We start from the raw sequence: 23,594 nt of genomic DNA on the forward strand, positions 1-23,594 counted from the left end.
ATACCTGCTCTGGATAAAATGCAGATCACTAGACTCAGTTTAAGAAGGTTTCTGTCTCTTTCTAGGACATTTGAACATGCTAGAGACTCCTCCTTATTGTGTTCACTCAAAAATCCAAGCAAACATCAGACAGTTTTTAAGTTTATCACAAATGGTGCCTATCAGATAATATTAATTAGTATCTTCCAAACAACCAACAGTTTGTTGATTCTGAACAACAATTTAGGTCAAGTCAGATAAGCTAGAATGACTACAGTTAAATATGAGACTGATATATTACCATGAATTTGTGGGCATACCTTCAAAATCATAGATATGTACTGAAAAAAGTGCCAAATAGTACAGAAAATCAAAGCTTCACTTTCAGAAGTGAGGGACAGATAGTCCAACACCCACAATTTAAGCAGTACATTTAACAGTACCAGGGAACATTTCCAGATACCTGAACACTATTCTGCTCATAAAACTGTCCCTGCCCCGACTTTGCCTGAGGCCAGCTAGCACTTTACTTGAACAATTGCTGAAAGTAATTTAGAAGTTTGCAAGGATCATTCTCAAAAGCTCATTTACTCGCAACATTAAGCATGTTGGGTATTCTACGGCATCTGGCCTCAGACCCAGAATCATCTGTGGCACGTTCAACATGCTAATGCAGCTGTAGTCACTGTCAATCCGTAAGACTTTGTATCCTAGGTATTTAATCATTTAGCATACATGCCTACACTAGTAGTTTTTTTTTATCACTGAAGTGTTTTCTTGTTTTGTCACCACCGTGCATCGAATTATGAACTCAGTACAACTCTTACCTGTTCGGAAGTAGTGTGTGTATGGCATAATTTTCTGAACTCTAATAGAAAGCAAAAAGTTCAGTACTTGATCTCAACACTACCACCGAAAAGGCATCCTTTTTTACCTGATACTGAAGCAGGCAGGATAGCCTGGCCCACAAGTCCTTGTTGAAGTAAATTTTGATCAAATTGACTCGTTAAAACGGAGTTATTCATGATGAAAACATTAGGGTCTGTTGACGATGAATTAAGAAGACTGACAGGCTGTAGTCCCTCAGTTGAAGTGCGGGCGACTGGCTTCCTAACTTTTTTTGTCTCTGGTTTATAATGACACTGTATGTGGGTTTTTCTGCGCCCTGAAGTACGAAACCGTAAGTCACAGTGTGGACATTTAAAGGGCTTTGCTCCTGTATGCAGACGCATGTGGACTTTGAGACTCCCTTTTGTAGAAAAAGAATTACTGCATACATGACAACTGAAGAGCTTCTGGCCTGGAAAAGTTTCAAAAACAGAAAGGTAAGTGATAAAACCTCTCAAAATCTATAACACTGTACCAACCATTTGAAAAAATACAGATTCTTCACTCACTTGAACAGAATAAATTTGAAATAACTAGCCTTTTTCTTAATAGTTTTGGCTGCTTTTCAAATGAATTAAGGATCTCAATGAAAGGCATTTTATTTTTTTTCCTATTTCTAAAACTTAATACGCTGTTAATACTTTCATGTAGAATCTTATTTGGTCACCTTGATGCCTCTGTCCTCCTCATCTCTCACTTTCCTGATTAATTAAGTTGTTTGAACTACACAGCTCATTAAACTGGAGATTAAAAGTTTCATCTCGATCTCTTCAGCATTTGGCTTCTCCTTACTTAGCCACTTGTTTACTTTTTAATTCTAGCAGCTTTATTCTTCCATTTTTGCCTTTACCTGAATATCAACTAGTATTATTGGATTACAAGAAGGAAATGAGCAAAATATATAAGTGAGATAATGTTCTAAAACAAAATATCAACCAACTCAAAGTAATCCAGAAGTACAGAAACATGGTCTATACACAGTCTTCTTTCTCTGCTCTCCTTTCAGATTGCACAACATTTGAAAAAAAAATCCTTGGTCTCAAATGGAATTTTTAATGTACTACAAATAACAACAGTAAACTACGGAGTTAGTTTCTTTAACCACATGCGCAAATACATAATGAAAACATGCCAGTTTAGCTGAAAACTCACTATAACTCCTGAAATTCCCAGGTCTTTCTCCACAATGTTGCTTCCTAGCTATACAAGGGAAAGAATCCAAGTATTTTGTACTGCTGTGTTACCAAAGAATAAAATCAAGTCTTCTCTATAGCTGTGATACAAAAATACATTTAAAAAATAGTAGTAATAAGTGAACCTTTTTACCTTGCAAAGCATTAGATCAACCCTGAAACAAAGCTGACTCAACTTCCAGATCAGAACGCACCACTGTATTCGGGTGACGTTAGACGTTAGACATTTACAATTGGCAAAGAAGTCACAAAACTAATGTATGATCCCTGCTACTGAGTTCCAGTGTCCATTTCTACACAGGAATCTCTCAAATTCCTGAATTACAATTAAATCTACTTCAGATTACAGATTTAGACTACAAAATCGTAACAACTGTTGTCACTTCTTGTTCAGCAAAACTAAATAGACCTCTGACAATGTTCTGTTTCAAGTAATAGAGAAGAAAAGAGTCCAAGAATAATGGGAACCAGTAACACAATGGAAATCTGGGCTGCAGCAAAGCTGTGTACCACATTCAGAGTACCACAAAGAAAACCATCTAGCAGTCTTTCCACTAAAGAAAGAAAACATCCATTGGGAGGAAGGAAAACAAAAAGAAAAACAAAAGAGAGAGAGAGAGAGAGAAATAAAAGTTAACAAAACAAAACAAAGAAGTAACCAGCAAGGAACAAACTGAACATTTGAAGTCTTATTTAAATAGAACATTAAAATATTCGATCAGATTATGACACGACTCTTGGGCTTTTTGTGTAAGTACTAGGAATCTGAGAAGGAAAAAAGACAGACAGATCAACTAGAACATAAAAGTATCTATGGACAGGGAGGTAAAGGGGAAACTTCAAGACAAGATGACCACAAATTGGGATGAAAAGTCATACAGGAATGGCAAATGCCAAATTGGCATTTCTTCCAAATATAGTAAAATTAACTGTGTTTTATTGCATCTACAATTATGCTATACCACTGGCTACCCAAGTAAAATGTTAAGAAGAACTGTTACATGTACAAGAAATTAGAAAAGCAATGAAGGTGGAAATATAATAATGTGTGATTTCAGTTATCCTATGCCAGGATGCAGGAACTAAGCGTTCAGCCAAAGAACCATATATCTCACGGGAAAACTTCCAGTCAGCCTGCTGATCTGAAAGGTGGTAATAAAATAGAAGCTACAGTAAAACCCTAAACTAATTCTTTGCATCAAGGTTTACTACAGATGGAGTCAGGCAGGTTCCCATCCAGGCGACTTTCTTTTACAGGGGAGGAGCAGAGTAGCTTCTCAAACTGGACTGTTGTTAGGGGAGTTTCACACAAATCACATTGTGATTTTGTTTTTTTTAAATTGTTCATTTAAATAAAATAAGTATGGCTCTACATAAAACCAATGAACTATTAGCTGTAGGTGTTGTCCACAGATTAAAACAGCCCTCTGAAAAGGGATCCAGGCTGAAACACAGAAACTGCACACTATTTAAACTTCATGTTCACCCAACACAGGCTGGCCCAATTGTAAAAGAAAAGGGGAAAAAACCCAACAAGATCAAATGAGTTATAATAGGGAAAAGCTGATGTGGCTTTTGTAGTGAAAATTACACTTCACAAATGCATGAGAGCTCTTTGAAGGAGACCCGATTTTCACTGACAAGATTGTATCTGGATTTTTGGAGTTTTACACTAGTTTTATATGAAAGGACCTTAGAAAAACTCCTGTCACAGGACAAAAGGAGAGAGTCCTTTCATGAATTAAAGCAAAATAGTTAAGACTGAAAATAACAGGTAGGATTATATGGACGATTTTCACAATGCTGGAAAACAGCGAAGGAGTTCTTTAAGCACCCAAGCTTAAACAACTAGCCTAAGCTAGTGTCAAAATGCTAACACACACATTCTGGGAGAGAAGATGAACAACAGGTTGGAAAAATCTGTTAAGGATATTAAAATACTAATTTACAAAGCTCTGGTTTTTATTATTTAAAAGTCTGTAAATTCATTAAAAGCTTGAACAAACAGGGAACAATTTCTCATTATTTCTAATACAAAGAACCAGCGCGCTTAGGAACAAAATGATCAGATGGTACACTAAAAATCAAATTTGAATCAAGTAGCTTATTACTACTGGATGTACTGGAGGCCATTTGTTTTTACCTAGTTTTCCTGAGTTCAGAATACAACTGAATAAAAAGATACAATCTCTAGTTCAGAGTCTCATAATCTGCAAGCTGCTTGAACTGGAGAAACACAATCAAACCCCTGCTTTGCTCTTTTGATTATCCGTAGCATCTGCTACTGAGACAATATACGACACAGAGATCTGGCGTAACAGCACGAGTAGTATTTCTTTCTAAACAACAGCAGAAAGTGTAAACACACTGAACTGGAAAGGGAGCTTCCATGAGCAAAATAGTTATATATTACATCATTAAAGCTTTATCTTTCTTTAGCATTTTTGAAAAAAGCTTATAATGCACCTTAGCAAAACTGTAGCCAGTTTTAGAAATTAATTAATTTAGGATTGAGTTTATTACAGAAGTTCAATGGTAAGAAGAATACAAGTGTGAAAGGTTTATACAGAGGTCTTTTTTATTTATGAAAAATTGTGACTGAAAAATACTACTAATTAGAATCAGACCTCTCTTAGGAATACAGAGGAGCTACAGCAAAAACCTAAATATTATAGAAATTAGGTTTCTATTCAACTTGCATAATTCAAATAACCAAACGCTCAGAATTTTTGTACTCCTATTTTTCAATCTACTTAGCAGTACACACATTAATGTTTATAATTTTTTTCTTTAACTTAATTTTATAAAATCCTCCAACTCCATCCTCTTGCTCAGGAAAATCATTTAGCATTCAAATGCTACAGCAGATTTGAAATTAAAATATTATAGATACGTTGATAGTTTTTCCGTGAGCTATGACTATGATTGCTTTATAAGCCTACTGATATAGGAGACTGTGATAATATGATTTATTCAAAGTATCCTAATATGGTTCATTTGATGATACAGTAAGTACCAAATTTCACCTAGTGCTGCTATTCATAGTGCCATTTCCCAGATTAAACATACCATTCCTTGCAAAATCTTCAGTTAAAACAGCCTGTCAAGAAAGTAATTGGTTTCTAAACAAAGACATAAAAAATCTTACTGACCTGTGTGCGTTTTAACATGACAATCTAGAGTGGATTTTACAGTAAAACTCTTTCCACATTCTTCACACTTGTATGGCTTTTCTCCAGTATGGATACGAACATGCCTAACAATTCCAGAATATATGTATATGTGAATTTCTACTTTTATGACAGTTTGTAGAAATATTTTTGTATCTTACTGATTTTAGAATTAATTGAATACTTATATTAACATTACATTAAACTGAACTAGTAAAGAAGATGATTTAAGCATTTGTAGTTTTTCAAACTGATGTTTACATGTCTTTATATGCAAATCCTATAGCAAGAAAAAAAAATTTATTCTAAAACTCTATAGTAATCATTTTAATATTGCAGGAAAAGAAATATCAAATGGTTGGTTTAGTCATATTCAGAATATATAACATTTTGACACATTTTTAAACCATTCTGAAAAAGAAAAATGTATGCAAATATGAACTTTAGCTCAGGTATGCAAATACCTGAACTTTAGCTCAGGTATAAAAAAGCTGTATGACACTGTTACTGCTAAGTTTCTGGTGAACAACTTAGAAAACTGAAAATACAAAAAACTTCTCCATTCCTTACCTGACTAAATCACTAGGTTTTTTAAAGCTTTTGGGGCAATAACTACAACAATTGGCATATTTGGGCTCTGCTTCCAGTTCTGCTTGCTTATCTTTTATTTCACTAATTCTGTCTTTTTCTGCAGCAGACTGGACAAGAACTTTTTCTGAGACAGTGGCACTTTCTCGAGGCCTAATCTTTGCCAGTTCCGCTGTTTCTTCTTCTGTAAAAGTTATGACACCAGGACGAGATTTTCTGGAAGTTCTTTCAGAGTTTTCATCATCATCTTCAACACATGCACCTATTAAAAAAAAATATACACAAGTCTGTTTAGTTTAATCTGTCAGCTAAAATGACAAAAATAGAAAGGTTTATTATTAAACACATGGACACTCCATTACCTGCTTGGACTTAAATCTCTTTCACAGGTTTAACTACTCATGTCTGTATTTCTTTTAAAATAAAGCTGGATTTATAATTCTCATGTTTACAATAATTAACTACAAGTAATTTAGGAGAACAAATGTTCTACTTTAGTGACACCCTAAAAAAACCTATGAACATACAATACCTTGAATATATTGGACAGATTCCTGGAGAACTACTTCTTTAAACAATTTAGATAACAGAGCAATTTCAGTGGCTGTGGACATTAGACATTATCCATGCTGGAAGGCTAATTTATAACATTACTGGAATCCACTGAAACATTTGTACTTGTTATGTAGTAAGGACTGTAAGAGTAAAAATGAAATAATTTACCTCCCCCTCCTGCTTCTGTAGCTGCTGCTACAGCTGAGGAGACTGCCTGATGTTTTTTCATATGTTTTTTGCAGTGAACAGTTGTTCGAAAGCTTTCATCACAGAATGGGCACTTGTAAGGCTTCATGCTCATGTGAGTTGCCATGTGCCTGGTAAGGCTGCCATTAGTTGTGAAGGAGGTATTGCAAATGCTACAGCTGAATGCTTTAACTCCTTGAAGTAACAGAAACAAATAAGTAGCATGCCATTTGTTTACGTTTACTCACACAGGACATTTACAAAACCCAAGTGTGCATTAAGCTAATACAGAGCTGGTATACTGTTACCTGTATGAGTCTTCTCATGTGACTTAAGAACTCCTGAGGACACAAAGCCACGGCCACAGAGTTGACATTTGTAAGGTTTCTCACCAGTATGTGATCGTACATGTTGTTTCAAATGGCTGGATTTCTTAAAACCTTTGTTGCAATATTCACATCTATCAGGAGAAAATTGTTTTTCATTAGTTGCATGTAATTACTAACCATAAAAAACTGAGGAAATTCTGTGACAGAACCTAAGAAGTATAACAAACCTATAAGAACGTCTGCTTTGATCTTCATTATCCTCAAGAAAATGAGGCCGTTGCGTATGCAATTCAAGTTCTTCTTGTGATGACTGATCTGGTATCAAACGAGTAGTCTAGAAATTAAAACCTTAAGTAAATTTCAATAACACAATACTGAAATCAAGCAGGCAAGAAAAAATTACAGCATTTATTGTCAACATGTGTAATCAAAAAGATGCTTTCATAAATTTTTTACAAGAAATTAAGAGTGTGATATCATATCTCACTCTTTTGTAGCGAGAAGGGAAGCAGCAAAATGTGCACCTACTGAATTGGAATAAACAATGTTACACCTCCTTTGAATCTACACGAAAACATGTCTTGAGTCTTGTAGATTTTCTGGTGTTTGAGGTGGTAAATTTAACACTAGAACATTTTAACAGTGTGAGCCCCTCGCTAGGTAGCAAAATACACAGTGGTGCTGACAAACTTCACTACTTTTCAGATAGGTTTTTCCTCTAGGCAAAAATAGACAAAGAATAATCCTCCAGAATGACAACACATTGTAAGATTTGAAGAGAAGAAAACTTCAAAGCCTCCAAAGTGGAAATTACGCAAACTCTTTCAGATCCTAAAACCCACCTCAGTTCTCTGACTGACATTTGTCCAATGCCAATAGGCATGAAGGGACAATAATTCATGCACATCATCATAGTAAACACATGGATGACCATAGATGGTCTTCATGCCAGGTACTGCTACCATCATAAAGAGATATATTTAAACTGTATATTCAACAATTAAGCTGTTTTACAAATTTCATCAGATGAGAATCACAAAAGAACATCACACACTGCAATATGCAAGTTCCATGAATGATCACTACACATTTCCAATGTTATTTTTATTGCTTGATAATGTCTATATCCATAAGAGTTAAAGAATTAGGACAGAATATAATGCAATCAAGTAAAACTACTTTATAACATTAGGTCCTTTCCTTACTTTTAGACTTACAATTCAGATTTATAGCACTATATCCATTTTGAGCCTACAGCATCAAAACATACAACTCTTTTAGAAGAGCTTATTTTCCATTGCTTATATTGCTAAACATAAGCAATCCAGAAAGTAAATAATGAAATTTTTCTGACTTCTCAGTTTACCTAATCACCAATGAAACAGTTCAAAAAAACTCATCACTGAACACCCGATTCTGCCTTGTAGTAGTACTTACTACATTAATAGTGTCTGTATTTGGAACCTGAAGAAGGGCTGGTGGATGGTAACTCGTTGAAAGAGCCTGAGATTCAAGTGTGCTTGAATCCTGCAGCTGCTGTACAGCTGGAAATTGAGTTTGTTGATTGTAGCTGTCACTCACTGTAAAACCTGCCAGAAAGTAAACAGTCACAAACCCTGAAAACAGACTGAATTGGACTTTGAATAACACCACACTCTTCTGAAGACTACCTTCAAAAAAGATTAAGTAGTATTACCATATAGTAATACTCATTTTATACTCTTTGCTGTTGAGTAGCAAAATACACAAACGTTTCTGGCGTCTACATAATATTTGTAACAGGGTTACTTACCATTAGTTGGAATTCTATTGGAAAATCTCCTCCACAGAAAAACACTGTTTGAAGTTTCTTCGGGGTGCCACAATTACCTTAGAGCCATTGAAATTTTGAATTTCTTGTATGTAAGCATGCATGTGTCAAACAGGTTGACCCATCTCCCTTTATCCATGTTGGTACCACGCTCCCTTAACTACACTGGAAGCCGATCACAAGGATGCAAAGCTCAGTGGGGAGGATGGCGGGTGAGTGGAGGAGATGACCCAATAGGAGAACTCCAGTTTCTGATAAAGTAACCCCATTTTCTCCTACTTTGGATCTCCTCCACATATTCCCACTCTTTAGGTAATAGTAAAGTAGAGCCTCTGAAAGGCAAACTGCAAAGTAAAAATTAAACATATTTTTATTCACATTTCCAGAATGAAATATCTGGAATATCTTAATCACCTCTTTTTCTAAACGAATGAATGAAATGATATATCAATAATTCAGAGCCAGGGAAGTACAGCTCAGACTGCAGGGCTTTTAAATGCTGTTAGAGATGCCCTTTTATCAACCCCTCTAAGCCCTATTACTTCTAATATAAAGAAAAAAAAAATCAATGTGATGTGGAAAAAAATGAAATCACAAGTATCACTAATTAAGATGAGGGCAGCAATTTTGCTATTTCTGTGCAGTTTGCCTTTAGTGGACAAAAAGGGTGAAGATTATGAGAACAGGGTAGAAACAAACCCACATCAGATGATCACAGCATCAAAGGCCAAAAAGCAATGCTTAAAGAATGTTTTGAATCACAGTATGTAAAAAAATGGGATGTGTTACGTTTAAGCAGAAATTTTCCCAAAAGACACTTTTCACAGCAGAAGACTACTGTTACCAATAAAGGAAAAAACCCTTACTTGTATGCTATTGCCTACACCATAGAGTGAAAGTTAAGAAACGTAAACAAATCTTGAAAGCATTATTAGTCAGGTGATAACTTATCTCCAAACCTAATGCTGCAACTTGTATATTATTTTCTCTCCTAGAACTGTCAAGGTTACAAGAAAAAAAAAAAGATTCAACAAGCTGAACTTTGCACCTCAATTACTCTTAGTGAAATGACAAAATAAAAAAGTAGCCTGAAAAACAGTGATGCAAAGTTTTAGGGTGATAAGAGGGCTGCTAATTTCTATTTTCAAAAACATTTTAAAAGCACCTTTATGGAAAAAATGTTATTCCCACTACACTTGATGAGAATACAAAAAACAAGCCTCAAGGAACTGAAGCAGAAGTGATGCCATTTCCATGCCCTACATAAAAAAAGGACTTAACTATTAAATGTACAAAGAAACAGCCATCTAAAAAATTGAAACTTCTTTTTTAATTGGTAAGTAATTTTCACTAACAAAGAAGGAAAAAAAGCAGTTACTATAATAAGATCTGTTTCACTTCAGAGTTTTAAGAAAAGCAATTATTGACATCCTGAAAAATTTCCCAGGATCATGCAACAAAATGCTCAGGAAGAAAAGTTCTTAATTTAGAGGTATTTTGGGAAAAACCAAAGAAAGAAATACTACTTCTGAAAGTAGCTCTAGAATAAACATAAAGCAATACTGTAATGATACAGATGATGTATGGCTCATTTTGCTCATTATCTAGTATGGTGGTCAATTTCCACACAAAATTTTAAAAAGATCTGGCAATTTTGAGCATGTTAAAGGCATTTGCTACGGTCATACTATTTCTACAGAACAGCATTAAAAAAAATACAAACACCAAAAACCAGATGTTTAGTCTGACAGACAGAAACAGATTTCAGAACCTTTATTTTCTGTTCTTGTTTTCATCATTATATATTGTTTCCCAGAAGGTTTTGCTTTATCTTCAAAGAACAGAGAGCATCTTAACCTCTGTATAATCAGAGGAGTTTCTTTATAGAAAGTCCTCTAAACTTGGAATTGGATTTTGTGTTGTTTCAGTACAAGTGATGATTTGCACTGCTCGTTTTTTCTTGGCTTTAGGACATCACTCGATCTATTCTGACCTACATTAACAAAACATACTAAAAAAATAGAATACTCTGGAAATTAGTTCACCAGTGGAAAGACATCTTGCACGTGAGAATACAGTTTAATTGTAAAAAAACTCTACGGTAGTTCATAGCAAACACAGTATTTTAGTTTAGACAAAATTTGAAGTCTTTACTGAGAGATCACTTTAATTCTAACATTACAAACATATTGACATGCACACGTGCATCTCTGTGGGAGTCAGTGACTAGCAATTACATGTTCTGCAGGTTTGCTTCCTTGGCAACTTTTGGAAATAACTGAACAGTATTGACTGGAATCAATGCGTAAATAGTTACAGAAAGAATCGGAATTCCAAGTCCCGAGATTGTAGATCAGCTTCTTAGGAAAGTAAAACAGCAGTCTGGTGGCAAGCATATATTTGTATTGGCTAGAGAATAACAGTACTTGGACTTCTTGTAGTTTTTCAAGATCACTCTCCTGTCACTACTGAATTATTAACATTCAATCATGCTTACAGGGAGACTTTAAAAGGAAGAAAAGGTGACAACCTATACGGAAACACATTTGGTGACAGATGATATTCAATAACCCAAAGACGTTTCCTGATAAAAGATCCATCTGGTTGTTCTGACCTCACTAAACCTCTTCAAATGAAGACACCTGAATACGTAAACTACAAAGAACACTCAAGTCCTTTCCGTCAGTCTTCAAATCTAACTCAAGTGAATAACAGATTACAATACAGCAGCACCCTCATATGATCTGCACTGCTTTACAAGTCTGAACACATCAAGAAGAAAATCTGAACAAAACCGAAATCCTGTAAAAGTATTAAAAACAGACCTGAAAGAATAAACAAAGTTCTGACAGGTCTGTACAGACCTAGAGATCAGCCTCATCTGTCTGAAATACACAGATCTCTTTTTCTTAAAAAAAAAAAAAAAAAAAAAATTTAAAAAATTACCAAAGATTTTTTTAAAACTCCTATTTTATTAATAAACACTGAGCTGAAATATTTTAACAAGAATACAGCTTGTAAGTATTACGAATAAAAAAAGACATAGTGTTTTAAGTTTGAATGTTCTGCCTAGCTGACAGGAAAAAGAAATTAGGAGCATGAAGCACAGATGCAGACATAGGGAGAGGGTCGACCAATTTAACGCATGCATCCGCGCAAATGCTTACCTACCTGAAATTCAAAAATTTTGAAGGGCTCCAGGATCTTCAAGGAAACTTCAAAGAGTTGGGAATCTGTGGATGAGATTCCAAGTAGAATAGGACACATCTTACACAAATGAGACTTGAAAAAGAAACCACACCACAAATGTTCTGATTCTCTGTACCAATTTTAGAATGTACCAACGATCAGGCTAGATACGATGAAAGAACTGTTTTGTGAGATCTCGAAGTCTCCTCCATCCCAAAGAAATCACTCAGTATTCAATATTTATTTAATGGAGAAGATACATATAGGCAGAAATTAAAGTCTCAATAAGATAACTAAACAAGGTTTACATATTAGATTTTCAAATTTAAAGGAGCTGTAAAAAATCCAAACAAAAATCACCACCACTCTTGAGAGTAACACTGACTGAAAGGTTGCACTTTTTTTCCTGTAGTCTTTTTCATTCATTTGGAAGACTGTAAAAAGTAACCAATGAAAACTATCCATAGGGTTTTAATAGGACGTGGTTGAGTTTGTTTAACAAGGGCGGAGATTTTTTTTTTCTCAGTTACATACAAAGCAGCACAACCTAGAGAAGTAAAATCAGCAGCAAATTATACTATTTATTCAGTGTCACGCAACTTAGCACAGTCAATTACGTTTTTACAAAAGGCGCTATACAACTAAACAGGGAATGAGATTAAGAACAAAAAAGATGAAATAACCAGTTACTGGTTACAGATTATATAAATATGAAGTTATTTGCTGGAGTCAGAAACAAGGAGGAAGAGATAACTGGTCACCCAGTGAGGTAAGCTTCCCAGTCAAAACAAATGAAAATCCCTTAACGTACCCTGCTTCCCTGCTGCCCTCAGCTCCTCCTCGCCCCCTAACCCAAAGCAAAACTAGTAGCTTCATATCAAGCAACAACTCAAAAAATTCAGCAGTGAAAAGCAAAGGAACACAGTCCTTTCTTCATTCTCTACAGGCTACATAAGCCTTACATATATTTCTGAGTATTCCGTAGGTAAAATAAAAATTAAAAAAGTTTCCAAGTGTTCATAGTTATTTACATAGCTTTATAAAATAAAAAGGAAACTGCTGCAGTTAAGTGAAAATAGGATTTTTATGTTATTATATTTTGCACTATCCTTTTCCATAACAAATCCCAACAGCTACACAGTCAAACCTTAGACTGTGTTTCTGATCATCTCAGGTTATTAGCATATGTATTTAGGGGGAAAGTTGTGTAAACTGCCTACTGCCACAGTAATTTCAAATACAAGAAAGGTAAGAATATAAAGTGCCTGCCTTGAAACTCCACACTGTAATGATAAACATAGGCTGATAAAAGCAAAATCTATTTGTATTTAAGTATCCAAAATATTCTATCAAATATAGTTTCAAAATAGTAATTTAAGAAAAAAATTTCGCAACTTTTCTGCATTGCAATTCCTTTGACTCTGCATGTCCAGCTTTGAAATGCTTTATGACAGCTATGCTGTAAAGCCAGATTTATAAATATCACTATAAAAATCTTTACTTATTACTAACCTTGTGATAAGCTCTGTTGATCAAATGGCTGTTGTGTTATAGCTTGTTGTTCAAATTGAGTGATATTTTCCTGTAAAGCATGCTGGGATGTCACAAATCTATCTGAAATGGGGAAAGAAAGAGGAGAGGGAGGAAAAAAAAAATAAAAAGGAAAAAACATCAAGAAAATAAGATGTAATTAACTGGATAATTCAGTTGTTCCTAAAACAACTTTTATAGTAATCTGAATTTTTCTTGCATTAAAAATAAATAAAAAATTAGGTGAATATATATTTAAATCTTTGCTTATCATAAGTTTTAATTATATTCCTCTGTAGTACTTGCTAACTCATTACACCATGAAAAAGAGCAAATAAGCAAAAGCAAAATTGTCTCATTGTTACTAATAGATTCATAGAGTAGTTTGGATTGGAAGGGACCTTTAAAGGCCATCCAGTCCAACTCCCCTGCAAGAAGCAGGGACATCTCCAACTGGATCAGGTTGCTCAGAGTCCCATCCAACCTGGCCTTGAATGTTTCCAGGGATGGGGCGTCCACCACCTCTCTGGGCAACCTGTTCCAGTGTTCCACCACCCTCACTGTAAAAAATTTCTTCTTTACATCAAGTCTAAATCTATCTATCTCTTTCTACTTTAAAACGATTACCCCTCATCCTATCACAACAGGCATGCGGGACAGTGTCAAATGCTCTGCACAAGTCCAGAGAGATGATGTTAGTTACTCGTCCCTTGTCCACTGATGCTGTAACCCCATCATAGAAGGCCACCAAACTGGTCAGGCATGATTTGCCCTTAGTGAAGTCACGTTGGCTGTCAGCAGCCACCTCCTTATGTTCTATGTGCCTTAGCACGGTTTCTGGGAGAACCTGCTCAACGACCTTGCCAGGCACAGAGGTGAGACTGACCAGCCTGTAGTTCTCCAGGTCTTCCTTGTTGCCCTTTCTAAAAATGGGGTTTATGTTTCCCCTTCTCCTGTCAGTGGGAACTTCATTGGACTGCCACAACTTCTCAAATAAGATGGACAGCAGCTTGGCAACTTCATCTGCCAGTTCCCTCAGGACCTGCAGGTGCATCTCATCAGGTCCCATGGACTTATGCATCTTCAGGTTCCTTAGATGGTCTTGAACCTCGTCTACAGTGGGCGGTTCTTCGTTCTCCTAGTCCCTGCTTTTGCCTTCTGCAACTTGGGCGATGTGGCTAGAGCACTTGCCAGTGAAGAATGAAGCAAAAAAGTCATTGAGTACCTCCATGTCCCGGATAATGAGGTCTCTCACTTCCTTCCAGAGAGGGTTTACATTCTCCCCAGTCTTCCTTTTATCCCTGCTGTACCTAAAGAAGCTTTTATTGTTGCCCTTGACATCCCTGGCCAGATTTAATTCTGTCAGGGCTTTAGCCTTCCTTCCCTGGCCACTCGGGCCATCTATTCTCCTCAGGCTACCTTGTCCACGCTTCCACCCTCTGTACGCTTCCTTTTTGTTTTTCAGTTGCTCCAGGACCTCCCTGTTCATCCATGCAGGCCTCCTAGCATTTCTGCCTGACTTTCTCTTTGTTGGGATGCATGGCTCCTAAGCTTGGAGGAGGTACTCCTTAAATATCAACTAACTTTCCTCGGTCCCTCTTCCCTCCAGGGGTCAATCCCACAATACTCTGCCCAGCAGATCCCTGAAGAGGCCAAAGTCTGCTCTCCTGAAGACCAGGGCAGAGAGCTTGCTTCATGCCCTCCTCATTGCCCTAAAGATCTTTAACTGCACCATCTCATGGTCACTGCAGCCAAGGCTGCCCTTGGGCTCCACATTCCCGACCAGCCCCTCCTTCTTGGTGAGAACAAGGTCCAGCAAAGCACCTCTCCTCACTGGCTCCTCTGTCACTTGCAGGAGGAAGCTAACATCCACACATGCCAGGAATCTGCTGGATTGCTTACGTCCTGGTGTGTTGTCCTTCCAACAGATATCAGGGTGGTTGAAGCCCCCCATAAGGACCAGGGCTTGTGACCGTGAAGCTACTCCCATTTGCCTATAGAGGGCATCATCCACTTGGTCTTCCTGGTCAGGTGGTCTGTAGCAAACCTCATCCACTATAAGGTCACCTGTCCCTGCCCTTCCTTTAATCCTGACCCATAAGCTCTCTGTCAGCTCCTCATCAATCCCCAGGTGGAGCTCCATGCACTCCAGCTGGCCATTGACATAGAGGGCAACACCCCCTCCTCATCTCCCCTGCCTGTCCTTCCTAAAGAGCCTGTATCCCTCCATTTCAACACTCCAGTCATAGGAGCCATCCAACCACATCTCCATGATGCCAATAAGATCATAGCCCTGCAGGCATGCACACGTCTAACTCCTCTTGTTTACTCCTCATGCTACATGCATTTGCATAGAGGCATTTAAGTTGGTTTCCAAACGAAGTCAACTTGTTGACTAGGGTGGTTGAAATTCCTCTGTGCTGCATTTCAAGTGCTCTCCTGCTGACCTATGATCCTACCCCAGGTTCTGGGCATCTGTTGCTGGCAGTGGTATCAAATCAATAGCAGTGAAACGGACTGATGTTCTCCTCCTCATATATATATATACACATATACATAAAAAATTTTGTATTCTTCCACCTCAAAACACAGATGACTTCCTAAGTAGACTACATAGCAGTGCCTTTTATTAATAACAGAGGTGATGTTTAAAGTTTTGTGCACATAGTATTACTTTTTCCATAGAAAAAGTTATTTGAGAACTTGTAAACTTACCTCTTTATAGACCTTATCATATTTCAAATACTCACCCTCATCCTGCTCTAAAGGCTGATCAGCCAATTGTTGTTCTAGTGCTGCCTCTTCTGTGCCTACTACTGGCTGCTGGTCTAACTCTAAAATAGCCTGCTGATCTGTTGCAACAGCTTCTGACTGCTGTAACTCATCACTTTCAATCTCCACTTGCATCTGTGTAGAAACATGAATGCTCTGCTGATCTACTGTAGAATCATCTATTGAAGCAGACTGCTGATGCTGCTGAAGTTGCTGTGCAAGTTCATATCTGCAAAGAAAGGTAAGAAGGTCTTTTTATGGCTTCAGTTGGACAGTTATCTTAACTATTTATGCAAACAAATTTTTATTTTTATTATACATCATAATTTGCTATGCTGTCAGAGCTACCTAAGTACTTGCTACCCAGAAATAAACATCCTTATTCAATTATTGGCATTTGCTACAGAGCGAAGCTGCCTTTCCAAGGATCTTTAAGGAAGGGCTACTGAAATTCACTGAAGGATTCATATAAAAACTGTAAACATACCTATGAGTCTTCATGTGTTTTTTACAGTTTAGTGATGTTTTGAATGTTTTTTGACAATACGGACACATATATGGTCGAAGGTCATTATGGATTCCCATATGTCGCCTGAGGCTACCACCAGTAGTGAAGGCCCCGTTGCATATAAGACACTTAAAAGCTTTCAATCCAGTGTGTGTTCTAATATGTGCTTTCAGAACTCCAGCTGACACAAAACCTCTTCCACACTGAGAGCACTTAAATGGCTTTTCACCAGTATGTGACCTTTTCAAAAGAAAGCAGAAATTAAAGTAGATTTAACAGTTTGATTTACAAAGTTATTAAAAGACTTAATTTTAAAATGCGCAAAAGAAACCAAATTAAGGTGACTGCTGTGTGGATGGAAGAGGCCTCAGTTATTAAAATCCAGAAATTAAAGCTTTAATAAATCATAAAGAACCTGCATGTTATCACTGGCAGGGCTAGAAGCAATACTGTCTGACAGTTTTAATTATGTCCTACAGCCCAATCTCCTTTTCTGATCATACTTTGCCTCAATTAAAACATTTGGGTTGAATTTTTCTATGCCAGATAAGATACCAGCTCTTCAGACTAGTATACTACCATTCACATATATTTTCCTCAATTCAGCTAAAATGATGTCCACAAAAGTCTGGAGAAAACTACACAGTCTTCCTCATATTATATACTACTACTACATTCAATAATGAAACTTTTGAGAAAAGAACTGTGTCCATACTTAACACACTCTGAACAAGGCACAGTAAACTGATCTTTCATACTGCTATGTGAAAACAGCAATCAAGTGCGGAAACTCTCTCATCTATACTATCAACATGTCTCACTCACTATATCCTTCCTTCCAGAGGTGCTAGGGGAGTTTCCATTTAGGACTACATCAAGATATAAAACAGACTGAAGGACAGGTCAGGAAGTGGAGTGGAGCACCATGAGAATTTTAAGATTTACAACTGTAGCATCCCACGAGTGAGAGCTAGGAGGAAGGCAATCTGAACACTAGGAAATGGAAGATAAAGAAAGCAGGATTTAATAAAATTGGGAAAAGTTAGGCATGGCTTATGATTACAGTAGACTTAGAAGTCTATGACCACCACATCAGACGTCATAATAAAGAAGTGTGACAGATATCAAAATTACTGTTTTGCTACCAATATACATCTATGAAAATCGGTGTTAGAGTATCCCAGGCACCTTCACTGGTGTGCCTGTCAGAGAACCTGACACACTATTCAGTCACAACTCTATCAAAAACAACACTTTTACAAATTTCTCTCTCTTTCAGAGAGGGGAACAGGTTTTCTAAGCAACGATCAGCACCATTCCATGAAGGCAGACTGACCACACAATTGTCAAGTCTAGTAGTTTAGGTATAGCAATGCGAACTTACAAAGAACCAACATGGAAATAAGAGAATAGTTTCTAATTCCTGTACAAAACCTTGAACAAAGCTAAGCTAAGCTTCACTCAATATTCTGTTGCAAAGATCAATCAGAAGCACAGTGGCAAGTAATTGGTACCCCCAGCACATGTTTGTATCTTCAGTATGAGAGAAGAAAACCAAAGATGCAAATAATAAGTAATGAGGCTTTTAAAGACAGCTGATCTTGAGACGGAGTACATGTATACCCAACAGCAGAATGAATTAAGGCACAGGCACTTGAAGAACAGAATTTTCCAACGTGAAACGTGTTCCGACAAGAAAATAAAATTGTCACTACTCAGTGCATGTAAACCAATTGTTTAACTAATAAGCTGTTCATTTTCTGTGTAATTAAAACACTTTCAATTTCTGTTCAAAGAATCCTGACAAAATTGTGAAAAAGAAAAATGAACTAGGTAAAACAGTCAACCACGCTTCTCTGACACAAATGAAAGATGAAAAATTATGAATCTAAATAAAACTGTAAAATACACAAATGCTTCAGTAAAATATGCACATAAATTTAACTTATATTTAGGTTATCCGCCATCTTTAGGCAGATAAAGCCCTCTTTAGTGGCAGCTAATATTTAAATGATAACTAACCATTGACAGTTACACTCTCTTTAAGAAAATACAGACAAGTGTGAAACACAATTAAAATCAACTATTTCAATGAAGGATAATGAAGGTGGTAAAAATGCAGACCAGCAACAGTTACTAATTTAAAACTATTTTGATTTAAATCAATTCACCTTGATTGTGTCTACAAAAAAAGATAGTGAGAAATCTAGGTACGATATTACAACAGGAAAAGATGTGATACTGCAAGACTTTTCCCCCATCCCATTAAGACAGCATATAGAAATCAAGAACTGTTTCAAGTCAGTTTCAGAACCTACCAATACAGAACTTGATTTGTAAGGAAAACATGAAGAACTCATCATTATTTGAATTAGAGGCAGTGAGAAAGCAGTATAGAGCTTACATTGCAGAAACAAGCAGATGGCCACCACCTGCTTGTTTGGAAAATTCCCTTAAATCCTAGTAATGATCTTTGCTGGGTTATTTTTTGTGTTTTCTCCTCCAGTTATTCATAGTTTATAAATCAGGAAGCAATGTTTGAGAACTCGACTAAATGTCAAAACTCACTGCCTGTAAAACTGCAACCTAATCTAACCTTCAAGCTAGCCTTTCTTTAGAAAACGAGTTTAGATCTAGTTACCTTCACTGGTTCCTCTCCAATCTAAATTTTTGTGAGTGTCCATGACCTTGTGGTTGTAACAAACATCCACTATATGGAACTTGAACTAAACTTCAAGCAAAAAAATGATCCCCAAAAACATTTACTTGATTACAATGTAATAAGGTAAATTCTTTTAGGGTTAGTACACAGAAAACAGCACACAGAATAAAAAGCTGATTTCCTTCTCAAAAAATAGCAGTTATGCACAAAGCAGATGATCTGGAGTATGCAATTACAAAATTGTGACAAGAATTCACATGCAATGCTTGCTATTTTCTATACAAAGCTTAGGAAAAGAGTCCGAGTAAAAATAAGCTAAACCGCACACTAAACACCACCACTTCATTTCAGCAAACACTATATAAATTGCATGCTTTTCCATAAATTTTTTATTACATAATTTCCTTTTTTCATTGTATTAGTTTTACCTGATGTGTTGTTTAAGATGACAAGATTTTTTATAGGCTCGATGGCAATAAACACATTTGTATGGTCTGTCTGCATCATTCACAAAATTATTGTTAAAATAATTCTGGAAGAACTGGCTATTCCTTGGGATCGGCTGGATAAGACCTGTACACATAAACACACACAAAAAGGAAAAATTAATTGGTAAAGTTATTCCAAAGTTGCAGCAGTCCAAAGAGCTAGTATTTGAAAAAATGTAACTCATAGTAGGCAAGAATGTAAAGAAAATCAGCATGTTCTTGGTACTTATTTAAAATTATGCATGCATCTATTTAGCATTATACATATTACATTGCACATGCTATCTATTTTAGTGATAGCTCTTCTCTTATCCATAGGTCCACCTCATTACATTAAGCCTTGCATATGTCCAAAATAAATATTAAGTTTAAAAAAGTTGACAGTTACAAATTCACTGCTAATCTAATAATATTTTGCTCTTCCAACTCCACCTTAACCAGATAATATTTAATCAGTGTACCCCAGATACACATTATAACTTGACAAATGTTTAATATGCATTTTGTGAAAAGTACAAAACACCATGATACATATCTGCCTTTACTTAAAGGATAAAAAAAGTCCATTAAAAATTGTTGTATTTGTACATCATCTACTTTGGCTAATCAGTCAGTCTTGGTAATTCTCTGGGTACCTCAAAAAATTTATTGGGGGGAAAAAAAAAAAACAAAACACAAAAACAAAGAAACAAACAAACAAACCAAACCAAAACCTCAAACCAGCTTATTTAAACTCTTTATATACTGTTCCCTGAAATCAGTCAAGTAGTTTTGGAAAAATCAGTTAAAAGTTCCTGCTACTTAATGTCCAACTGGCAACGCAATAGTATACTGTCTCAGAAGCAGCCAACAGAAGGACATCATTCCAAACACCAAGACAGAATGGGAACAGTAGCAGACTCCTCAGGTAAAAAAAAAAAAAAAAAAAAAAAAAAAATCTCATTATCATTCACACATCTGTGAACTCAAAAGTACTCATCACAATAGTAATATACAAAGCTGAGGGAACAATGGAAAGTTTCAACAAATACGCAAAAGATCCCTTTATGGTCCTAAATATTCACCTCCAAATATAATTGAAAAGAATAGAAGACAAGGAAAGGTAATTCTCTCAATTTTGAGAAGAGATGGCAACAATAAAAAAATAAAGAACAAGTTTATCTGGCTCAGACTTGAAAAAGTTTGTGTACATATGTCTGTTATACATATATATATAGATATTTATAAATACAAATATGCTAAAACTTGCTTGACCTTTCCCAACTAATCCAGTTGGTCTAGTGAAAACATTTTCTCTTAAAAAACCAAACAAACAGTACTCCCACCTCCAAAAACCCCAAATAAAAACCTTACCAAAACCAAAACCACAACCCTACTTTCTAAATTCCTTCTGGCATCCTTCTGTGATGATAATTAGGAGTAGTGTTCAGGAGATGTCATAAGTCTTCCAAATCAGAAGAGAAGGAACTCCATATGACAAATATTAACTCTCAGTTATTTTTAATCATAAAAAAGCACAATAATTCAGTTAATGAATGATAGCTAACTTCTGAGCTTATCTCAGGTTACAATGGTTCTGGTCTGCAGAAGCACTGCAGAAATTATAATTTCTTGCAATTCCTAGTCAAGAAATACTATCAACTAATGGAATAAAATGAAACTAACATTGTAATAGGTAGACAACAATTTGCAGACTTTTTAAATAGACTTGTAGAGTAATTTAGACATTTTTAAAAAGCAAATACATATCAACTTTTTTTTAATCAAAGGTGCCACTCAAAGATTAACACTAGTATAGAGCAACAATGCTAGTTTCTTGACACCTCTAGAAGAAATAAGACTTTTTTTTTCTAAGAACAGTGGAAATACTGTCAGTGGGTTGAAAAAAACATGACATCTTCTAGACATATGATAGAATTTCTCATTTTTACACGGAACATTACGATATCAGCAGACATTATCACTACCTGCAGGAAACAACTTCTATAGTATTTCTTTTTTAATAATAGTAATTTTTTTTTTCCCAAAAACCAGAATCTCACAGATCTTCATTGTATTGAAGCATTTTTTTCCTTTAAAATCAAGGAAAAGGACTGTATCTGTATCCAGGGTTCACTCAAGAAAGAAATACTGTGTGATCTGAATATCTGAAGCTGTCAGCTAAAGTTTTGTTACTACTCTGAAAATGTAGGTTTCTTATACCTGATACCAAAATAACCACCACTCTGGCATACGTACAGTAATTCTTGGAAGCAGTGAAAGCAAAATGACTTTTAAAGAGTGATAAAGATTTTAGGCTAAAGATAATACCAACGTAACATTCTACACAACAGACAAGGCAGAGGTTAGCAGGCTGGTGAGTCAAAGGACAATGAAGAGTAAACGCCTCGCCCACTACACTGACCTCTAGTGGACAACAATATACAGCATCTTGAATGAGCTGCACAACAACTTACCTTCTTCCGAAAAGTTGTTTTATGTAATGTTGTAACAATTACTCTACAACAGAATTAAAATAACCATATGAATTCTCTACAGCATGTTCCAGAATTATTCTGCCCTTTTTTGAAATATTACCACTAATGGTTACCACTAATTCAGTTGAGGTCACAATTACACCAAATAGACTAAAATCATACAACCCATCAAATCATTAATATATGCAGTTTGAATAAACATGACCGTTTGGAAAAGAATCTAGGTCATGAACAGTCTGTCATCTTTTCTACACAAACAGTCTAACAATAGTTAAATTAAACTCCTCTCCTAATGCAACGTAAAAATGCATATGCTTTTTTTTTCTGGTAAGGATTATACAATTTATCTGTAAATAAAAAAACCCTCTTCTTATTATGGCAAGCAAACCATAAAATATAGCACTTTTCTGAAGTCTGATTATTTCTGATTACTTATTTCAAAGTGCATCTTTCTAAGTAAGCTCTGAATGTGCTTGCTTGATTAAACTGTGACCTCTATTTTCCAGTGGAATCCAAATTTCAAGAGAGCATGGATTTACTCACTCTTTACCTAAATCAGTTATGAGTATGGGCTCTTGCAAAGGAATGTCTGGTACTGGAACACTCGTCTTTCCTACTCGAACTTTTGCAGGTTTACGTTGATGTCGCAGCTTTCTTAGTTCAGTATGTTTAAAATGTGAAGCAATATGAGTTTTCCGGTGGCCCGATGTTCTAAACTTTTTGTCACAGTGAGGACAAGCAAAAGGTCTAACACCTGCAAAAGATTAAAAAAAAATATTAGTTTGTGATTAGTTTGTGATTTTATTTTCACCACCCTAGAAATATAGCTTTGGAATACAGATTCTCTTTTCTGCAGTTTCTTTTTTGTTTCCTATCAGGGTGTTTATTGTTAAGTAGGTTTTTTGAAACAGATCCATAAAGTCCAATGAAAAGTAAGGTATGAAATTGCTGAACTACTAATTAGTAACACATCACTTCAAGCAAGCTTGTTATCAGGAAACTGGATGATGCAAAAGTAACAGCAATTTTCAAAGGGTTCCAGAACCTGTCTTAAGAATTGTAGATAGCAAGCCAAAGGTCAAACATCCTTCCAAAGCAAACTGTTAAAAAACTGTGAGAAATAAGAATCAGCAAATACATAGACAAATGATATATAACAGGATAAAACAGAGAAACAGTGATGTGACAAAGTTTAAAGAAATTCTAGATTCTGAAAGTGATAACACTGTTTGATGGCAGTCAAAAAAGCAAGCCAACAGGAATTATTTGC

General features: G+C 35.9%; 1 protein-coding gene across 1 annotated transcript in view; it reads right to left on the bottom strand.

Moving 5' to 3' along the window:
- Positions 1–23,594, bottom strand: part of ZNF236 (zinc finger protein 236) — an 82,640-nt gene that overhangs the window by 17,766 nt on the left and 41,280 nt on the right. Inside the window, exons 12-23 of the mRNA XM_086740537.1 lie at positions 22,875–23,078; positions 19,788–19,932; positions 16,677–16,937; positions 16,168–16,418; positions 13,400–13,501; positions 8,326–8,477; positions 7,116–7,222; positions 6,868–7,019; positions 6,542–6,754; positions 5,801–6,080; positions 5,213–5,316; positions 914–1,279 (exon numbers count right to left, since the gene is read on the bottom strand). Of these exons, the coding sequence (XP_086596663.1) occupies positions 914–1,279; positions 5,213–5,316; positions 5,801–6,080; positions 6,542–6,754; positions 6,868–7,019; positions 7,116–7,222; positions 8,326–8,477; positions 13,400–13,501; positions 16,168–16,418; positions 16,677–16,937; positions 19,788–19,932; positions 22,875–23,078 (2,337 nt within the window). The remainder of the gene's footprint in view (positions 1–913; positions 1,280–5,212; positions 5,317–5,800; positions 6,081–6,541; positions 6,755–6,867; positions 7,020–7,115; positions 7,223–8,325; positions 8,478–13,399; positions 13,502–16,167; positions 16,419–16,676; positions 16,938–19,787; positions 19,933–22,874; positions 23,079–23,594) is intronic.

This window comes from Chlamydotis macqueenii, chromosome 2 (assembly GCF_036417535.1).
Source record: "Chlamydotis macqueenii isolate bChlMac1 chromosome 2, bChlMac1.mat, whole genome shotgun sequence".
Lineage (NCBI taxonomy): Eukaryota > Metazoa > Chordata > Aves > Otidiformes > Otididae > Chlamydotis > Chlamydotis macqueenii.